This window comes from Trachypithecus francoisi, unplaced genomic scaffold (genome assembly GCF_009764315.1).
Source record: "Trachypithecus francoisi isolate TF-2019V2 unplaced genomic scaffold, Tfra_2.0 Lachesis_group17, whole genome shotgun sequence".
In the NCBI taxonomy this organism is placed as follows: Eukaryota; Metazoa; Chordata; class Mammalia; order Primates; family Cercopithecidae; genus Trachypithecus; species Trachypithecus francoisi.
The window spans coordinates 35814016-35835603 of record NW_022681462.1 but is presented as its reverse complement, the minus strand read 5'-3'; the positions used below and the strand labels follow the sequence as shown (position 1 = coordinate 35835603).

At 35.7% G+C, this 21588-nt stretch overlaps 1 protein-coding gene across 1 annotated transcript in view; it reads right to left on the bottom strand.

Moving 5' to 3' along the window:
• DNAH6 (dynein axonemal heavy chain 6) overlaps positions 1 to 21588 on the bottom strand; it is a 353105-nt gene that overhangs the window by 268509 nt on the left and 63008 nt on the right. Inside the window, exons 11-13 of the mRNA XM_033175267.1 lie at positions 20423 to 20623; positions 5816 to 5936; positions 1383 to 1534 (exon numbers count right to left, since the gene is read on the bottom strand). Of these exons, the coding sequence (XP_033031158.1) occupies positions 1383 to 1534; positions 5816 to 5936; positions 20423 to 20623 (474 nt within the window). The remainder of the gene's footprint in view (positions 1 to 1382; positions 1535 to 5815; positions 5937 to 20422; positions 20624 to 21588) is intronic.

The following is a 21588-nucleotide window of genomic DNA, read 5'->3' as shown; positions in this document are numbered from 1 at the left end:
AGATGGGATTTGGGTGGGAACGCAAAGCTAAACCATATCATGTGTGAACCTCTGACTTTAGTTGATTCAATCAGATAAAGGCCCACACTTTTATTTATGGCTGAGAGAGATATATACTCAGAACTCCAATCTTTCTCTTTCTCTCTCCATACAAACAAATAATTGGCTTGTGAAGCTTTTGACAATCATTTCACAAACGTCTTAGGATGAAGCCTGCACATAGGAGGTTCAGGAAAAAGAAGGAAAGAATTCGTTCCTTGGTAACACCACTGAGCTACTAGATCATACCTCCTTGATATTGACCCAATCTCTGGACTTTTTAGATGCATATGCCAATAACTCTTCTGATTGCTTTAGCCAGTTTGAGCTCAGTTTTCTTGGGCTTACAGTAAATTTATACCGAAATATTTCTCAAGCATACAGTAGCTAAAAAATGCTTGTTGAAATTGAATTAAGTTTGCTCCAGTTATATAATAATTATATATACATAAATAAGTATATATATATATTTCTTTTTTTTTTTACCAGATGAAGAAGCAAAACTCTAGAAGGAAGCCCAATACTATACAATTAATTAATAACAGAACATATTAACACTCAGGTCTGCACTCTTTTATACAGTGCTCTATCTTCTATCATCTATTGGGGCCAGAAAATGTTTTCTATAAGGGCCAGATAGTAAATATTTTAGATATGCAGTCAATACAGTCTCTGTCACAATGACTAAACTTTGTCTTTCTAGGAAGAAAGCAGCCATAGATGATATGTAAACCATTGTCACGGCTGTGTTCTGATAAAACTGTATACAAAACAAGAGGCAGGCTGGGTTGGTTCCGTGGGCTATAGTTTTCCAATCCCTGTTTTATATCATTGTCTCTCTGTGGGCATCAGGAAGATACAAGTATACTCTGGCTCCAAAGGAAGTTATTGTATTGTTTCTGAAACTTATTACAGAAATTTCCCTAGTTCTATAACTTACCAAAACATAATCAGACCTGTAGGGACAATTCCAGATCAGAAAATGATTTCCTAAACTTGATCTTGGTGGTCTAGAATCAACCATCACTGCCTCTGGGATATTGAGCTGTTATAGTAGTATCCTCTCTGCAGGTCTTGAAGTGCTCCGACAATAGAAAATGGAGTAGGAGAAAGAGGCCAGTGTGAGTCCTGCAGTCCCCTCCATTATCTCATCTAAAAAGCTGATTCTGCTTGTGACAAAAAGACTATAGAGCTTTTCTTAGAAATTAAGGATGTCCAATAGTATTATGTTAATTTATACATTTGCAATACTATAAAATAAATAATAATAGGTTTTTGTGCAGTAGAAAAATCATAAAATAATTGTAGAGAAATAATTAAATTTTTTTCTAGTTTATAGTTACCTCTAAGCATCGCAAAGGTGATGGAATTAATTTTTCTCTTAGCAGCCTAGTGTCAATGAGCAGCAATCCTACATTTCTGGTTGGTCTGAGAGCTACTGCGTCCTTGTGCTGTTTGTGGTATTTTTCCAGTTGTTCACTAAAAAAGTTAACATCTACAAAAAAAAATTCACATAAAGCATAAAATATACCATATTGGATTTTAAAATATCATTACAAAATAAATTAAAAGTCATTGCACTGATACATTTACACATATATGTATAATGTTATTATCTGTAGTTAGAGTATCTCATGTAACTTTAAAATGCTAATTTGGATTGCTTTATAGTATTTTATTCTCGTGATAAAGAAACTAATATTTTATAATGTAAATATGTCTTCTGGCTCCTATGAAGAGATGACAGATGAAAATAATTTGCAAGTGCATTAGAGAACCTAGTCTGGAATTGACGAGATTTCAGAGCTAGGTTGGTTTCAAGTTGGGCTTAATCTAAATGTTCTCTCCCACATGGTATCTCAAAGTAAAGAAGCATTTTGAGAATATAAACAACGAATTTTGAAACATAAGAGATCACACATAGCTAAAATTATCTCCGTTCCTCTTTCCAACACATCTCTCTGACATTCCTGCACCCTACATCATGGTCAAGACCTTTATCAATTTGCATATGCTGCAGTTGCATTTTGATAATCTTCTTGCCTCTATTTTCTCCCTCATCCAATCCATCTGGAACCAATGGAAACCTGATTATCCTTGAATATACTCTCATCATACTATCAGACAAAAATACCTCTCTCTCTAATGCATATACAATTCTAAACTTCTCTGCTTTCTTTCAAAATTCTGTACCTTCTGGGCCTCTAAAAATTTAGCTAATTTTATTTCTTTCTTTTTTTTTTTTTTTTTTTTTTTTTGAGACGGAGTCTCGCTCTGTCGCCCAGGCTGGAGTGCAGTGGCCGGATCTCAGCTCACTGCAAGCTCCGCCTCCCGGGTTTACGCCATTCTCCTGTCTCAGCCTCCCGAGTAGCTGGGACTACAGGCGCCCGCCATCTCGCCCGGCTAATTTTTTGTATATTTTAGTAGAGACGGGGTTTCACCGTGTTAGCCAGGATGGTCTCGATCTCCTGACCTTGTGATCCGCCCGTCTCGGCCTCCCAAAGTGCTGGGATTACAGGCTTGAGCCACCGCGCCCGGCCTTTTCGGGCTGGAGTGCAGTGGTCGGATCTCGGCTCACTGCAAGCTCCGCCTCCCGGGTTCACGCCATTCTCCTGCCTCAGCCTCCCGAGTAGCTGGGACTACAGGTGCCCGCCACCTCGCCTGGCTAGTTTTTTTGTATTTTTTAGTAGAGACGGGGGTTTCACTGTGTTAGCCAGGATGGTCTCGATCTCCTGACCTCGTGATCTGCCCGTCTCGGCCTCCCAAAGTGCTGGGATTACAAGCTAATTTTATTTCTAATTACCTCCTACATTTGGGTCAAATTGATTTCCTTACTGTCTGCCCTTTTTCATCTTTCCATAACCTTCCTCCACCATCCCAAAGAGAAAAGGGTGCTGTTTCCTGCCTTTACTCATGCCATCTTTTCTCCTAATTATAAGGGGTAGTTTGATATAGTATAAAGAACACACCAGAGAAAGTATTAGAAGACCTGAGCTCAGGTCTTTAACCCATGTGTGGCCTTGGGAAAGTCACTTAGTCTTTCTGAGCTTCAGCTTCCTCATAATATAAAACAGAAACAGCAATTATCTCCCTTACTCACTTCAGAAGGTTTTGATTTGTGTATTTTTGAAAGTTAACTAAATTAATGTTACATGTTCTAATAAGTCCTATGGTAAGGATACCTGTATAATGCTGCGTTGTTTAGTATTTTCCAAATTTATTTGAGCACCATGTTTCCTCATGGTATCATGTAATTATCCCTCAGAACAGTGCCAATGAACACAACTTTCAGAACCATTGATTTGGTCCAAAACACTTATTTTATAGAGAAATTGATATGAATTGAAGTCGTATGACTGGGCTATGGCCACATAGCCAAAAAGGAATAAAAGATTAAGGCCAGTAGTTGGGAAATACGATTTCTTTTTTTTTTTTTTTTAATTGAGATGGAGTCTTGCACTGTCCCCCAGGCTAGAGTGCAGTGGCGGCGCGATCTTGGCTCACTGCGAGCTCAGCCTCCCGGGTTCACGCCATTCTCCTGTCTCAGTCCCCCAAGTAGCTGGGACTACAGGCGCCCACTACCACGCCCGGCTAATTTTTTTGTACTTTTAGTAGAGACGAGTTTTCACTATGTTAGCCAGGATGGTCTTTATACCCTGACCTCGTGATCCACTCACCTCGGCCTCCCAGAGTGCTGGGATTACAGGTGTGAGCCACTGCGGAGAGGCAGTATGTAAAATGGTTAAGCAGACAAGCTTTCAAGTCAGAGAAATTAGATCTGAACTGCTCACTAGCTGTTTAATCTTGAAGTTGCCTTATCTCTATTGATCTGTTTTTTTTTTATAAAATGGTAATACTAATACTCTCCTCAGAATTTTGAGGATTGGATGAAATGTCTAAATATTACTTAGAACAGTATCTACCATGCTGTAAGTGCTCAGTTAAGTGTAGAAATTATTAGTAAATGTTGACATTTATAGGAATTTGGTGGTGAAATGTGGCTGCTTGTCAGGAAGCCAGAACCCATCTGCTGGTTGTTCTCTGAGGTGGGACAGGGAGAGCCTGGCTAAAAGTTCAGTTAGACATTTATTAAGGATCTACAATATGTGCTAAGCAATGTTGTAGTCATTTGAGGATATAAAATAACAGGTAAGGATGATATCCAAGGGCAAAGCCCATCTCTATAAGCCTCTGGCAAACAATTGGATTTAGTAGTTTAGAATGTATTGGGGGGTTCCAAACAGAGGAGGAGCACAGAGCTTAGGAGTCCAGGTCAAGGTACTCCAAAGTCGCAGCCATCAGAGTGTTGGGACTGGGAGATTTGGTTCCAGGATTGGGTTTCAAAGGCAGGACCAGCAAGACAAGGTAGGACTAGCTGAAGAGCAACCTGGGAGTCAGGGGACTGCACCCTGATGGGAACTTGCTGAGGGATCACAGTTATCCAATGTGAGGACTGTGGTAGCAGGAGGCTAGGAAGCCTTGGGCTCAGGATATGAGTAGAAGAGCTCAGGGATTAGAACTCGCTATTTTGATCAGGCCTCCTTCTTGTGCCAAAATTCCAGGCTCCAATCGCCTGCTGCGACTGTGATGCCATGACATAGCACAGGAGGCAACATGTCCTCACGTCCCTGTCAGTGTGCTTCTGTTCAGCACACACTAAGTCTCCATGTGATCGTGTTGCCAAAGAACAGTGGAAGTAGGCTTGTCTAAATTTTGCTTTCTAAATTGGGGCCCCATGTTGGTCTAACAACTTAGTATCTTGAAAAAAAGGAGTCAGTTTCAGATTTTTAAAATTTAAGGGACATAACAATCAGATACAATGCCTGATCTTGGACTTGATCCCTGGCCAAATCAGCTGGAAGCTGCTTTGCTTGTGGAATTTTGAATATGGAGTAAGTGAAGATATTAAGGAATCGCTATTTTGGTGGGGGCGAGTGGCATGGGGTGATACTATTTTCATTCTGTAGAAACATGTTTTAGAGATGCCTATTGAATTATTTAACTTAAGAATGCAGTGTCTAATTTACTTTAAAACGCTTCAGCATAATAAAGAATAAGGAATTGAAAGAAAAACATAAATACAAAAACAAAAAATTAGTGCTGGTTCATAGAGCAAAGTATCAAAGTAATTATATTTATATATAAGAAAATAAAGAAAGCTCATGAAACAAAAAATATGAAAGACATGTATCATGTTTTAAAATAGCAAACAAATATACTTATTTTTTATAATTTTCTGAGAACTTGCTTGCCTGAAATTGCACTTGGATATTACAGATCATCTTCTTTTGTTAAAGACAGTATTAGTGAAATAAAATAGTTTTCCCCACATCTAATTTCATGACTAAGAGTTGTTGATTCACATCCACCAGATCTTAATGTAGTCCCAGAAGAAAAAAGAGTAAGTTCCTGAGATAGAAAAACTTATGTAAACTTTATTTAATGGAATTGGTAGAGGTATCCATTCCTTTCAACTCCTTCTCATATGCAGGTTATATATTCTTAGCACCGATACAACTTTAAACTAAATGATCAGCAATTAGGAAGGAATTGCTTTCCATAATATCCTGAAATAAAACAGTAATACTGAATAAGGAGAAAGGAAAAAAGTAATTCTATAGAAAATAACCTGGAAATGAATTAACTCTTGCCTTTTGTCAGGCCAAGTCTTTTGGGCTACCATTTGTGTACCCAAACACCACCAAACAGAATCCTAAAAGATGACAAATCTCATTTTCCTATAAAAATAATTAGTAAGTAGAAATGGACAAGTTACCAGGTTCCTCAAGTTTAAGAGCTTGTAAATCAAGACTTTCATTTTCCTTGAAGAATATCTGGAACTTTTCAAAGGTAGCTGCGTAGAGGCGGGCCGATTCAAATGCTGCCTGAATGGTTTCCTAAATGTTATAAATAAGCAGACAAATATGACTGTATTTCTGTTAAGCAGAATTCAATACAACTAAACAAAGAAACAAGCAAGCACACATACTCTATGCCCAATAGTATGTTTTGATTTGGGAAACATGAATGAAGGAAGATACATTCTTGATGTCAAGGAGTAATTCATGGATTCAAGAAGAAACTGTTACGAAATAAAAAAAAATTCATCTTTAAACCTGACTTTTGAAGAATTATTCCTGTGACTGAAAGGAAACACACTTACAATTTGTTTCTGCTTCATGGTGAGCTTATACATTGACAGTAAACATATGGCAAAGAGGCAATTCTTGTTTATTTTCCCAACTGCATATTTTACGTCAAAGCGTTTTTGAGCAAAGGCAAACCTATTTAGCATGCCCACAAAATCACTTGCTTAATCTTACTATCAAATCCTTGGCATTGGTCAGTCTCTTATTCCAAAATGTCCTTCATACTTTGCCATAATAAAACCTTTTTTTTCCACCTCTCTTAAACTCGGTTCTAACCCACATTTCCCCACTTGGGTTTTTAAACCAAGACAATGATTTCTAATCATTTCAGTCCCTTTAATAACTATGTCAACATATATTATCATATGTTCAAAGTCTATGAAAGGCAGTTAGGATTCACCTGCTGTTGGTCTTGGTCCATGCCTACTTGGCTGTGTTCCACACCTTTTCCTTGTGTTTTCTACCAAGACTTGTAAAAGCCTGCAATTTGTCCTAGGAAAACTAGAGGTGATCAATGGAATTGCACAAATCCAACAAACCAAAGCTAGGGAAAGTGACTCAGTTATGCCTTGCGGTAGCAGAAAATTTAATTACAAAGAATAGCACATGCCCAATATGTCTACATTTAGTTATTTGTTCATTTATTTTGCTTTAATAGGCTTTTATGAATATTCCAGAATGTTTCTGCTGTTTCTTTTTTTATAATAAACATTGAAAAAGAACTTTATCAAACTATGTTTCCTTTGCGCTGACTAAATAGTATCTCTAATATGTCATCACGCAGGTGCTAGAAACAATATAAGACTTGTAAATGGAAAGCCCCACCAATGTTCAAAATATGGTTTCAAAACATTTTTATTTTGAAACAATGTATGATTCACAAGAGTGTTGCTGGAATAGCACAAAGAATTTCATATTTCTGTCACCAAATTTCCCTAAATTTCAACAATTTATCATATTTACTTTATAAGTCTCTCTATATATACCTATTATTATACTCCGAACCATTTGGGAGAAGGTTACAGACATGTGGCACATTTACGCCTAAATATTTCAGGGGTTACTTACTAAACACAAGGACATTTTCTTACATAACCACAGTATAATGGTCCAAATCAGGAAATTAACATGAATATTAATACTGTTACCTAATTACCGACCTCATACAAATTCTACTATTTGTTCCAGTAACGAATTTCATAGTAAAAGGAAAAAACATTTTTTGTTCTGGTCTACTTTCCTACCTAGGATCATGTATTGCATCTTTTCATATCTTTTTGGTTTTCTTTTTTCTTCCTTCCTTTTTTTTTTTTTTTGAGACAGAGTCTCGCTCTGCCACCCAGGCTGGAGTGCAGTGGTGCTATCTCGGCTCACTGTCTCAGCCTCCTGAGTAGCTGGGATTACAGGCACCCACCACCACGCTATTTTTTTTTTTTTTTTGTATTTTTAGTAGAGACGGAGTTTCACAATCTTGGCTAGGTTGGTCTTGAACTCCTGACCTTGTGATCCGCCCACCTCAGCCTCTCAAAGTGCTGGAATTACAGGCATGAGTCACCGCGCCCGGCTGGTTTTCTTTAATCTGGGACAATATCTCAATCTTTCTTTGCCTTGCATGACCTTCACATTTTTTAAAGGCACCTCAGTTGTGTGTATATGTGCATGTGTGTGTTTTATATTTACTCATTATGAGACTCAGATTTAAATTTTTGGCAGTAATAACACATAAGTGATGTATGTTCTTTGCAGCATCTCACAAGGCACTTGTTGATTTGTCTCATTACTGGTAATATTAACACATTGGCTAAGGCAGTGTTTGGCAGACTTATCACTGTAAACTATTTTTCCCTTTGAAAGCAATAAGTAGCTTATAGACAGAGAATTTGAGGCTATGTAAATACTCCATTTCTCATCATACTTTTGCGTACTCGTTTTAGTACACATCAGAGATTCTTGCTGATTGCTGATGGCTTCTGCAGTGAATTTTCTAATTGTGTTTTCTTTCTACATTTGTTTGCATTCTACCAAGGGAAAAACTTTCTCTTCTCACTCATTCAATTAATTAGTTAGTTAATTCATTATTCCACAACATGGACTCATATATTCTCATTTTATTCAAGGGATTTGGTGCTGATCAAATTGTTCCAGTGGGTCCAGAACTGGTTCCTTCTGGTGGGTTCCTGGTCTTGCTGACTTCAAGAATGAAGCCTCAGCCTCTTGCAGTGAGTGTCACAGCTCTTAAAGATGGTGTTTCCGGAGTTGTTTGTTCCTCCCAGCGGCTTCGTGGTCTTGCTGACTTCAGGAGTGAAGCTGCAGACCTTTGCAGTGAGTGTTACAGCTCTTAAAGGTAGTGCAGACCCAAAGAGAGAGCAGCAGCAAGATTTATTGTGAAGAGCAAAAGAACAAAGCTTCCACAGTGTGGAAGGGGACCCGAGCAGGTTGTCTGCTGGCTTGGGCCACCAGCTTTTATTCCCTTATTTGGCCCTGTCCACATCCTGCTGATTGGTCCATCTTACAGAGTGCTGATTGGTCCATTTTACAGAGCGCTGATTGGTGCATTTACAATCCTTTAGCAAGACACAGAGCTCTGATTGGTGCATTTTCACAGAGTGCTGATTGGTGCATTTACAATCCTCTAGCTAGACAAAATTAAGTTCTCCAAGTCCCCACTCAACCCAGGAAGTCCAGCTGGCTTCACCTCTCACCAGGGAGACCCTTCAAGATGGCTTTTTGTCTTTTCTACATGTCTCCATTGTTATTTGGGCATGTTCTTATTTTTTAGCTGAATAATATTCTCAAGGCTCATATTGTACTGTCCTCCCCCCCACCCCTTGAAGAAGAGAGTTCTGCAAAAAGAACAAAGAGAGTTCCTTTCAATTGGGAATGATATTGGTATTGGGATGTCATTGCTTGTAGGCTATTTCAGCAGACAGGTCTAGGAAACACACATACACCCCACATACAATCATGAAACCCTACACATTTCTTTATCTTTCTACAGATCAATTAAAATCCATGAGTTCACAACTCTATTCCAATGCAACAACATAGGGTTCATTCCAGCCTTCCCTCTTCCATATTTGTAACTCCCTTTCTGAGGATGAGTAACCTCATTTCATCATTCACAATACATTTATTTGTTTTGCTCAAGTCTAAATAAAATACATAGAAAGTAGTTTCAGCGTTGCTAATACACTAACACCACTGCAAAAAACAAACCTACTAACCAGAGTTCAGTATTTGCTGCACTTATGGTGGTTTTTCATCCTCAGGGTACATGGCCAAAATACTGTGCTCAAAAGTTACTTAGTTTAGTTATTTTCCCCCATCCCTTTAGTGTGGTTATATATTTCACTTGAAATACATGTGGGTTTATTTCTTTTTGTATTTTGTTTTAGGGTTTTGCTCTCCATTTTGTTGATTTTTTTAGAACTATATTAAAAGGTATACTTAGAAAATAGTCACTTCCCCATTTTTTTTCACTTCTTACCCACCTTCCTCACCCTTCCTACACCATTCACATTACCTCCTCTAGGTCGCTAATTTCCTTAGTTTCTGGTTTATCTCTCTTTCCTTCCTACTTCTGACATAAACAGTAGTATACTATAGATAGATATTCTTTTGTACTTTGCCTTTTCCATCTAACAATATGTCCTGGAAATCACTCTATATTAATTAATAACCAACTTCTTCATCCATTTATTCGGCCACATAGTATTCCTTTGTGTGGCTATACCATAGATTATTCAATAATTTTTCTATACATGGCTATTTTGGTAGTTTCCAATATTTTGCACTCATAAACAATGCTGCAATAAGTAATCTAGTGCATATGTACTTATGTATTACTGAAAATGTATTTTTAGGATACATTTTAAAGGTTGTATTGTTGGATCAAAAGGTAAATAAATGCATGTATAGTTTTATTTTGCAAAATGTTCTTTTATTTTTTGCATTCCCACAAGCATAATGTGAGAGTGTTTATTTACCCATAAGGTAATCAGCAGCAAGTGTTGGTATACTTTTTAATTTTGCTAATCTGATAGTTGAGAAATTATATCTTAGTTTTAATTCTCATTAATCTTATGAGTAGACTACCTTTTCATATGTTTAGATGCTATGTTTATGAACTTTTTATCATAAGTTTTGACCATTTTTCTTTTTTTAAAATTAAATTAAACAAATTAATTTTAAGTTCCAGGATACATGTGCAGGATAGGATATGCAGGTTTATTACATAGGTAAATGTATGCCATGGTGGTTTGTTGCACCTACCAACCCATCACCTAGGTATTAGGCTCCACATGTATTTGCTATTTATCCTGTTGTTCTTCCTCTCCACACACTCTGATGGGTCCCAGTGTGTGTTATTCCCCTCCCTGTGTCCATGTGTTCTCATTGTTCAGCTTCCACTTATAAGTGAGAATACATGGTGTTTTCTGTTTATGTGTTAGTTTGTTGAGGATAATGGCTTCCAGCTCCATCATGTCACTGCACAGGACATGATCTACATGATCTCATTCTTTTTTATGGCTGCATAGTATTCCATGGTGTATATATACCACATTTTCTTTATCCAGTCTATCACTTATGAGCATTTGGATTAATTCCATGTCTTTGTGATTGTGAATAGTGCTGCAATGAATATGTGTGTGCATATATCTTTATAACAGAATGAATATTCCTTTGGGTATATACCCAGGAATGAGATTTCTGGGTCAAATGGTATTTCCAGTTCTAGGTCTTTGAGGAATCACCACACTGTCTTCCATAAAGGTTGAACTAATTTCACCAACAGTGTAAAAAGCCTTCCCATTTCTCCACAGCCTCACCATCATCTGTTGTTTCTTGACGTTTTAATAATTGCCATTCTGAGTGGTGTGAGATAGTATCTCTTTGTGGTTTTGATTTGCATTTCTGTAATGATCAGTGATGTTGAGTTTATATATATATATATATGCCAGATATTATATAACATATATATGCCACATAAATGTCTTCTTTTGAGAAATGTCTGTTCATGTCCTTTGCCCAGATTGAAGAAAGTTTTCCTATTCTGTAGGTTGTTTGTTCACTCTGATGATAGTTTCTTTTGTTGTGCAGAAGCTCTTTAGTTTAATTAAATCCCATTTGTCAATTTTTGCTTTTGTTGCAATTGCTTTTGATGTTTTGTCATGAGATCTTTGCCTATGCCTATGTCCTGAATGATATTGCCTAGATTTTCTTCTATAATTTTTATAGTTTTGGGTTTTACATTTAAATCTTTAATCCATCTTGAGTTAATTTTTGTATAAGGTGTAAGGAAGGGGTCCAGTCTCAATTTTCTGCATATGGCTAGCCAGTTCTCCCAGCACCATTTATCAAATAGGGAATCCTTTCCCCATTGATTGTTTTTGTTAGGTTTGTTGAAGATCAGATGGTTGTGCAGTTTTATTTCTGAGATCTCTATTTTATGCCATTAGTCTACATGTCTGTTTTGTACCAGTACCATGCTGTTTTGGTTAAGGTAGCCTTGTAGTATAGTTTGAAGTTGAGTAGTGTGATGCTTCCAGCTTTGTTCTTTTTGCTTAGGATGTCTTGGCTATACAGGCTCTTTTTTGGTTCCATATGAATTTTAAAGCAGTTTTTTTCTATGTCTGTGAAGAATGTGTTTTGATCATTTTTCTACCTAGTTTTGGTTTCCTCTCTTTCTAGTATTAGAAATATTAGCCCTTAGCTGTAATATGTAATACAAATAGATTCTCCCTGTTTATAAGTGTATTTTTACTTTGTTTACAATTTTTCTTTGCAAAAGATTTATTTGTTGTATAATCAAATTTATCAATTCATTCTATTCTTGCATCCAGATTTTTGAGTCATAGTTAGATAACCCTTTTTATGAACAAATCATAAAATAATTTGTCCATCTGTACTTACAGTTTTATTTTATTTTCAGATCTCTAATCTATATATTGGTGCATAGAATGTGAACCACAGATCTAATTTTATCTTTATCCAAATAGCCATTCAGTTGTACCAGCTACATTTATGAAAAATTCATATTTGTCTCAGTGATTTGAGATATTACATATTTTATACATTTCCATAGGTACTTTGGCATCTATTCTATTCTACTGGTCTGACAGCTATTTATGTGCCAGTACCGTGTTCTTTTAATTATAGAGTGTTTATATTAAATATTTGGGCGGTATAGTACTCCTCATAGCTTTTCTTTTTTCAACATTTTGGTAGTTATTCTTAGATGTCTATTTATGCATATAAGCTTTATTATAAACTTGTCAGTATTTTCATTGGCATGTGTTAAAATTATAAATTAACCTAGAGAGAATAAAACATCGTTATCATGTTGAGGCATCCCATTTAAGAAATTTTTATTGGCATGTGTTAAAATTATAAATTAACCTAGAGAGAAAAATCATCTTTATCATGTTGAGTCATCCCATTTAAGAAATTTTTTCCAAGCCTATTTTTGTGTCTTACAGAAGATTTTTTAAAAACATAAAAGAGTTCTTCATATGGGTTTTTAGTATTTCTTATTAAATTTATTCCTAACTATATTACTTTCTTTGCTGCTATCATGAAAGAAGCATTTTCTATCAGGCATTTTCAATATTCTAGAATAATTGAGGTGGCATTGTGAATATCTAGTCTTTGGAGATTTGATAAATTTCCCCCATTTGGGCCTGGTGCTTTTTGTAGAGTATTTCTTTGGTAACTTTCTCTATATCTTCTGTGGATATTAGTAGGAGCTCTATTTCTAATGTGCATAATTCCAGTAAATATATTTCCCTAAAAAAATTATCAATTTTAACTAAACCTGAATGTGGGGTTAGTTAAGTGGTCTAAATGCTCCATGTAAAAGACATAGAGAGGATAGCTGGATAAAAAGACAAGACTCAGCCATTTGCTGTCTTCAAGAGAACCATCTCACACGTAACAACACCCATAGGCTCAAAGTAAAGAGATGAAAAAAGACCTACCATGAAAATGGAAAACTAAAAAGAGCAGGAGTCACTATTATAATATCAGATAAAATAGAGGATAAACCAACACCAATTAAGAAGCAAAAAGAAGGGCATTACGTAGTGATAAAGGGTACAATTCAACAACAAGACTTGGCTATTCTAAATACATACACAGCCAACATTGCAGCACCCAGATTTATTAAAAAATTACTTCTAGACCTACAAAAAGACATAGACAGTCACGCAACAATAGTGGGATCCTTGAACACGCCCACTAACAGTGACTGATCATTGAGGCAGGAAACTAATAAAGAAATTGAGGACTTAAACCTGGCACTCCAACAACTGACTCTGGATTAACAAATAAAAAGAAAAAAGAATAAACACAACCAGAATTGACAAAGATGAAATTACAACAGATTCTAGAGAAATAAAAAAGATCCTCAGAGACTATTATGAACAATTCTATACACAAATTAGACAATCTAGAGGAAATGGATAAATTCCTGGAAATATACAACCTGCCAAGACTGAACCAGAATGACAGTGAAACCCCGAACAAACCAGTAACAAGTTTAGAAACTGAATAAATAATTTTTAAAAAACTACCAAAAAAAACCCAAAAAACAAAAAGCCCTGGACCAGATGGATTCAGTCAAATTCTACCAGATATACAAAGAACTGGTACCAGTTCTACTAAAACTATTCCAAAATATCGAAGAAGAAAGCTTCATTCCTAACTCATTCTATTGAATACTAAGGTAGTATCACCCTGACACCAATATCTGGCAGAGACACAATGAAAAAAGAAAACTTCAGGCCAATATTCCTGATGAACATAGATGCAAAAAATCCTTAACAAAATACTAGTGAACAGAATCTAGAAGCACATCAAAAAGTTAATACACCACAAACAAGTAGACTTTATTCCTGGGATTCAAGGCTGTTTTAACACATGCAAATCAATAAATGTAATTCACCAGATGCATAGAATTAAAAGCAAAAATCATATGATCATCTCAATAGACACAGAAACAGCTTTTGATAAAATGCAACATTCCTTCATGATAAAATCCCTAAGCAGACTAGGGATCAAAGGAACAGACTTCAAAATAATAAGAGCCATCCATGACAAACACACAGCAACATCATACTGCATGGACAAAAGTTGAAACCATTCTCCTTGAGTCCTAGAACGAGACAAGGATGCTCACCCTTACTGCTGTTATTCAACATAGTACTGGAAGTTCTAGCCAGAGCAATCATGCAAGAGAAAGAAATAAAAGGCATACAAATAGGAAGGGAAGAAGTCAAATGATCTCTTTTTGCTGATGATATAATTATATACCTAAAATCCCCTAAAGACTCCGCCAAAAGACCCCTAGAACTGATAAATGACTTCAGTAAAGTTTTGAATACAAAATAAATATACAAAAATCAGTAGCATTTCTATACACCTTATATGGTCAAGTTAAGATTCAAATCAATAACTCAATCCCATTTTTGAGAACCACATACACACATGCCTAGGAATACAGCCAAACCAAGGAGGTAAAAGATTTCTACATGGATAACTACAAAACACTGCTGAAATAAATTAGAGATGGAAAAAGATTCCATGCTCGTGGAATGGAAGAATCATTATTGTTAAAATGGCCATAATGCCCAAAGCAATTTACAGATTCAATGCAATTCCTATCAAACTACTTACATCTTTTTTCACAGAATTAAAAAAAAACACTATTCTAAAATTCATATGGAACCAAAAAAGAGCCCACTAGCCAAAGCAATTCTAAACAAAACCAAAAAGCTAAAGGCAGCATATTACCTGGCTTCAAACTATGCTACAAGGCTACAGTAACCAAAACGGCAAGGTATTGGTACAAAAACAGACACATAGACCAATAGAACAGAACAGAAAACCCAGAGATAAAGCTGCACACCCACAACCATCTAATCTTTGATGAAGTTGACAAAAACAAGCAATGGGGAAAAGATTCCCTATTCAACAAATGGTGCTGAAATAACTCACTAGCCATATGCAGAAGAATGAAACTGCACCTCTACCCTTCACCATATACAAAAATTAACTCAAGATGGATTAAAGATTTAAATGTACAATCTCAAACTATAAAATTCCTACAAGAAAACCTAGAAAATACTCTTCTCGACACAGGCTTGGCAAAGAATTGTTGGTTGTTTGCAAAAACAATTGCAACAAAAACAAAAATTGACAAGTGACACCAAATTAAACTAACGAGCACCTGCACAGCAAAAGAAATTTTCAATAAGCACACAACCTACATAATGGGAGAATATATTCACAAACTACACATTTGACAAATGTCTAATATCCATAATCTATTAAAAACTTAAATCAACAAGCAAAAAAACAAATGACCTCATCAAAAAATGGGCAAAATACAAGAATAGACACTTCTCAAAAGAAGACATACAAGCAGCCAGCAAACATATGAAAAAATGCTAATTATAACTAATCATCAGAGAAATGCAAATCAAAACCATGATGAGATGCCATCTCACACAAGGCAGAATGGCTATTATAAAGCTAATAAGTAGCAGTTATTTCTCCATACCTAGGGAGGCTATGGGGAAAAGGGAATGCTTATACACAATTAGTGGGAATGTAAATTAGTTCATCCACTAGGAAAGCAGTTCGGAGATTTCTCAAAGAACTTAAAACAGAGCTACCATTTGACCCAGCAATCCCATTATTGGGTATGTACATGTATTAGTCTGTTCTCACACTGCTAATAAAGACATACCCAAGACTAAGTACTTTATAAACAAAACGAGGTTTAATGGACTCATCATTCCACATGGCTGGGGAGGCCTCACAATCATGGCAGAAGGCAGAGGAGGAGCAAAGGTGCATCTTAAGTGGTAGCGGGCAAGAGATCATGTGCAGGGGAACTGCCCTCTATGAAACCATCAGATCTCATGAGACTTATTCACTATCATGAGAACAGCACAGGAAAACCCGCTCCCATGATTCAATTACCTCCTACTAGGTCCCTCACACTACACTTGGGGATTACAGGAGCTACAATTCAAGATAAGATTTGGGTGGAACACAGCGAAACCATATCAATACCCAAAGGAAAATATATCATTCTACCAAAAAGAAGCCAGTCCTCAAATAAAACCTTCATCATTGAGACTCTAATGAGCTTCCCTGCTAGGTGATATTTCATTTGTGTTGTCAAAATCCACTGCTGGAGGAATTAAGTGCCTCCTGTGTGACTCCACTGGAGAGGACTCTTCGAAGCTGTGCCTGGTTCCTCTGAACTTTATCCCATGTGCCTTTTCCATTTGTTAATTTTGTTTTATATCCTTACACCGTAATACATCATAGCCATGATTAAAATTATACACTGAGTCCTGTGAGGTCTCTTAGCAAATCATAGCATCTGGCATTAAGGATCCCCGACTCATAGGATCACAAGCCCTATTTTCTTATTGTTTACATTTGCCCCTACAACATGGAGCATCTTTTCTTTTTTAACCTTTCTGAATCATTTTGTTTTTGATTTCTCTCTTGTATCCAGAATATTGTTTTGTCTTGCCTTGGGAGCCAAATTGAAAATCTTTTTCTTTTAATAGATGAATTGAGCTCATTTATATTCATCACATTACTGATATATTTGGTCCCAACTTGGTCATATTATTTTCTATGCGTCTTATGGTTGTATGTGTGCTTCTTTCTTTCTTTCTCTGAGTGACAATATATTTCTTAAAAATACCATTAGTCACTTGTTTCCTTATTAACCTTTCACACTTTGATTTGTTGGTTTTTACTGATATTCTTTAACTCCAGCCTATTAACTGTACATTAATCAATAACCTTATTCTACTTTTCTCTTATTCTCTTCCTTCTCTATTTTTAAAGTTGCACTATTTTGACTTCAATAGAACATACATTTATATACTAGCTTCCCATTCTTGTCTCTATCTTTTTTTTAAGGCTCATATAGATCTACAATTAAATATGTTAAATGTTCCCTATCAGCATCAGCTTTTTTCCCCCAAAGTTATTTCTTAGCTGGATAAAACTCATCGTGTAGTAGATTTCTAATGAGTACCAAATTCCCTGGGTTCTTGCATGTTGAAAACTATTTTTGTATAGCCTTGATACTTAAAAGACTAGCTTGGCTAGATAAAATTCCTGATGTACATTTTCTTTCCATGGGTTTTTTTTTTTTTAATTGCTCCTCCATTATTGCCTTACTTCTTACGTTGTTTTTGAGAAGTCTGATGCTAGTCTAATTCTCTTGTCTCTGTTAAGACCTGCAGAAAAATTCTTTAGCCTTAAAATCTAATAATTTTAAAAGGCTATATCTCAGAGTTGATTGTTGTGGGTAATTTTCCAAGGAACTCTGTAGGCCCTTTCAATATATACATTCAAATTTTCTTTTCCTGAACTACAGTTATAAATAAATGTTTGCTGTATCCTCTTCTTTTTTCTCGTACAGACACACCAATTATATGTATGTTACTTCTTCTTTGCCTGTCTTCCATTATAATTATTTTCTCTCTGAACCACTTTACTGATTTCTCTATCTTATTTTCATTCATTCTCTTGGTTGTTTTCTTATCTTTCTTCTATACTCATTACTTTGGTTTTCCATCATTCTTCTAGTCATGTTAAACTTTTGACCTTATTCTCCTTTGAGCACTGTGTAATTTAGTCTTCATTTCTGAGATGATTTTGTCTTTTTTCCCTTCCATTTATATTTTTAAATTTTAATTTTTAATTCATTGTGGCTTTTTGTATATTTGAGTACTTCTTTGAGAATATTTACTTCAGTGTGTAGTGTTGTTTTTGCTTCATGGTTGTTAGTAGACTTGCATGTAATCTATTTTAATTTCTTTAGCTCAGGGATTGGGTGATTTATAAGATTTTTAGTTCAAGAGCATTCTGTTCTGTCAGTGGAGCAAAATGAAATATGTTTTATTTTATTTTATGGTGACAGGAAAAGAGTTGGATACACTCTCATTTATTTGATTTTTTCTTGAGACAGAGTCTTGCTCTGCTCCCCAGGCTGGAGTGCAGTGGCATGATCTTGGCTCACTACAGCCTTTGCTTCTGGAGCTCAAGTAATCTTCCCACCTCAGCCTCCCAAGTAGGTTCTTTTTTGTTTTACAGAACTTACATTTTCAGTAGTTGCTTCATTTTCTCTGCATCATCCAATGTTCACATAATGCCTCATCTTCTTTAGAAATTTTTAAAACTTTTTAATTTTTATTTTTAACCTTATTTCCTCCCCCAGAACTAATGGCATGTTGAGTAGCCTTCACTTTTAAGTCTCCTTCCTGTAGTCAGTCCTCTGATACACCAGGACTTTTTAAAATCATTTTTGCATGTAGGATAGGCTTCTTTCTGCCTGTGACTTTAGATTAACCTCTGCTTCTTAGATTAACTGCTAGCTCCTTGCTTCTCTCTTTTGTGGATTTCCCAAGGACTGGCCTCACTGTCTGCAAAGGCTGTGGCAGGAGCATGAGGAAGAAAGCTCATTAGTATATGTGTTTATTTTTCTACTCAGAGGTAATTTGACACTTGGGTATTCTCTTTCTTTCAGTTACTTCCTAAGGGCATAAATTTTGTTTAGTTTTATTTCTTTTTCTTGTAGGTTCTTACTAATTTTGGAAGATATGTGGGTGATTCATATTTAGACAGTTGCCATTATTCTTGGCTCTCTGAATTGAAAATATAACTTTTAATTACAAATGTTATAGTCATAATATAAAAAAAAAATTGTCTAAGGGAGAGAAAGTTGATGAATCAGAAAACTATTTTGGTACCAGAAAATCTGGTAGTTAGTAAATGAAATAAGGTTGTGGAATATCCTCCTTAGTATAAGTATTAATGCAAAAAACACAAAAACCTAGGATGAAATTTTAGAATTAGAACATACATGGAGTCAATTGGCAAAGTTAAAACTATGAAAGAGGCCAAACCAACACGGCAGGAGCTTATAACTTTTGAATTGATGATGTAAAATAACGTAGCTGAGAATAAGAATTCCACCATAAGCAGAGACAGTAGATGGAAAATGTTGTTTGCTTTTAAAATCATACCATGACAGTTACAACCATATTTTGATGAATAAAGAGATTGAAACACTATGCTAATTTTAAGTTACATAGGAATGTATATATAACGGATATTTATGACTGACAAATGGGTAAATTTTAAGTTTGGAAATTACAGTATCATTTTGGTGTCAAGAAGAAAAAGTATTTGCAGTATATTGAGGGCCGCATTCCTATTTTTCCACACAGCAGATTAGGTTACCCAGAAATGTAGGAGAGAAGCAAGTCAAGGAATAATGCTTGTTTCTTTACCTTCTCACGTTGATCACCTTGGTAAGTGTGCTTTTGAGTTTAAAAATTGGGACAACTAAGATAAAACTGTTATGTGTAGAATACTATTTTCAAAGTCTTCAAGCATGCTTTAGTTAGTGCTTGCATTTGAGTGGCTATGGATAGATGCCATTATATTTATTTTCTAAAGGGCCCCAAATAGTGAAACACCATGTTTTTGTTTTGATAAAACATTAAACATGTAATGAAAAAATGACTTTAGTAAAAGACATTGTGTTGGCTGGTGAGTAACCCTGGCTCTGACTGTGTTTCAGCATCCTCAACAGCCAGGATTACTTTCTCAAAAACACGTGCACATGGGTCGCTAATGATAAGTAACTGTTTCTCCAGATATTTTAATGCCCTTTTTTTTTTTTTTTTTTTTTTAGGTGGAGTCTCCTCTGTCATGCAGGCTGGAGTGCAGTGGGCTGGAGTGCAGTGGCGTGATCTCGGCTTACTACAAGTTCGCCTTCCAGGTTCACACCATTCTCCTACCTCAGCTTCCCAAGTAGCTGGGACTACAGGCACCTGCCACCACGCCTGGCTAATTTTTTGTATTTCTTAGTAAAGACGGGGTTTCACCATGTTAGCCAGGATGGTCTCTATCTCCTGACCTCGTGATCTGCCTGCCTCAGCCTCCCAAAGTGCTGGGATTACAGGTGTAAACCACTATGCCGGGCCCTATTTTAATGCTTTTAAAAAATTATTTCATGCTCAACAGGACAATTTCTAGAGAACAAACATCATTTTCAAATTTTACCATTTAGAGATTAGGCACATGCCAATTTTCACATCAGAACATTTAGAGATAAGAAAGAAAAATATATATTACTTAATTTCATAAAAATTGAGAATATTATAAAATAGTTTTAGTCAGAATAAACATACCTTTATTTGAGAAATAATTGTGTGAAAATTCTTATCATCCTCGAATACTGCTGCTAAACTTGGCCCAGTTCCACAGGTTTTTTCTTCAAGTTTGTTGTTAATATAAGGGCTGGTGAAAGCATCAAAATACGAATCAGGCACGAGATTAGGAACTGATAACACAGTGTTTTGACAATGATTAACTGCACCCAAAATACCATCCTGTCAACGAGAAAGGCATAAATATAAGTATAAATGTGCATGTTTATAAATTCTTTTGAATTTTATGAAATGCTAAAATAAATAAGAATAACTTATTCAACTAGGCTGGGTATTGTGCTGATTCTGAGTGTACGACAAATCAAAAGACATGGCCCTACCTCCAGGACACATGTTTTCTAATTGAGAGAGACAAAAAAATTGCAACACATGGTGATGAGTTCTACATTTGAAGTGCGAACAAAACGCTAGCAGGTCACAATGGAAGGAAAGCCAAGGAAGTCTATGGGAAAATTTAAAGGGAGGGTTAAAAGTTTATATTCTTTGGGTAGTAGTTTATATTCCAGAAAGCTAATCTATGGGAAAAATAGAAATGTAAACAAAGATTTATGTGCAAGGACAATCACTGCAGTATTTCTTGTATTAATAACTAATCAGAGAAATACTTAAGTGTTCAAAAGTAGAAGTATAGTTATATAAGTTCTGGTGCCTTTATACAATGGAAAATTACATATCCTTACAAAATGGCGTCTCCCAAAAATAATTAATGACATGAGAAAAAGCTTATGATATAATGTTAAGTTTGAATAAAAGAGAGTGAGCAGGATATAAAACTGGTATATAATATTATCTCAATGTAAATATGTATCCATATCTATCTCTGTAGATAATCTCATGGTAAGTTATATATATCAGCATATCAGTATGCACTAAGACAAGACTGGACAGAAGCATATAAAAATGTTAATGGGTTTTTATTTTTGGTACATAATATTATCGATTATTTTAATAATTTTTTCCTGTGTTTTTCAAAGTATCTTCAATGAGCATGTTTAGTTTGTAATTTAAAATAAATATAAAGTCTAATTAGAGAAAATGAGATAAAGAAAACGTAAGTCTTTAAAAGAGTCTCAAAAGATGAAGAGGAGCTTGTCAAGTGTATCAGACAACAGTATAATCCTTGCTAA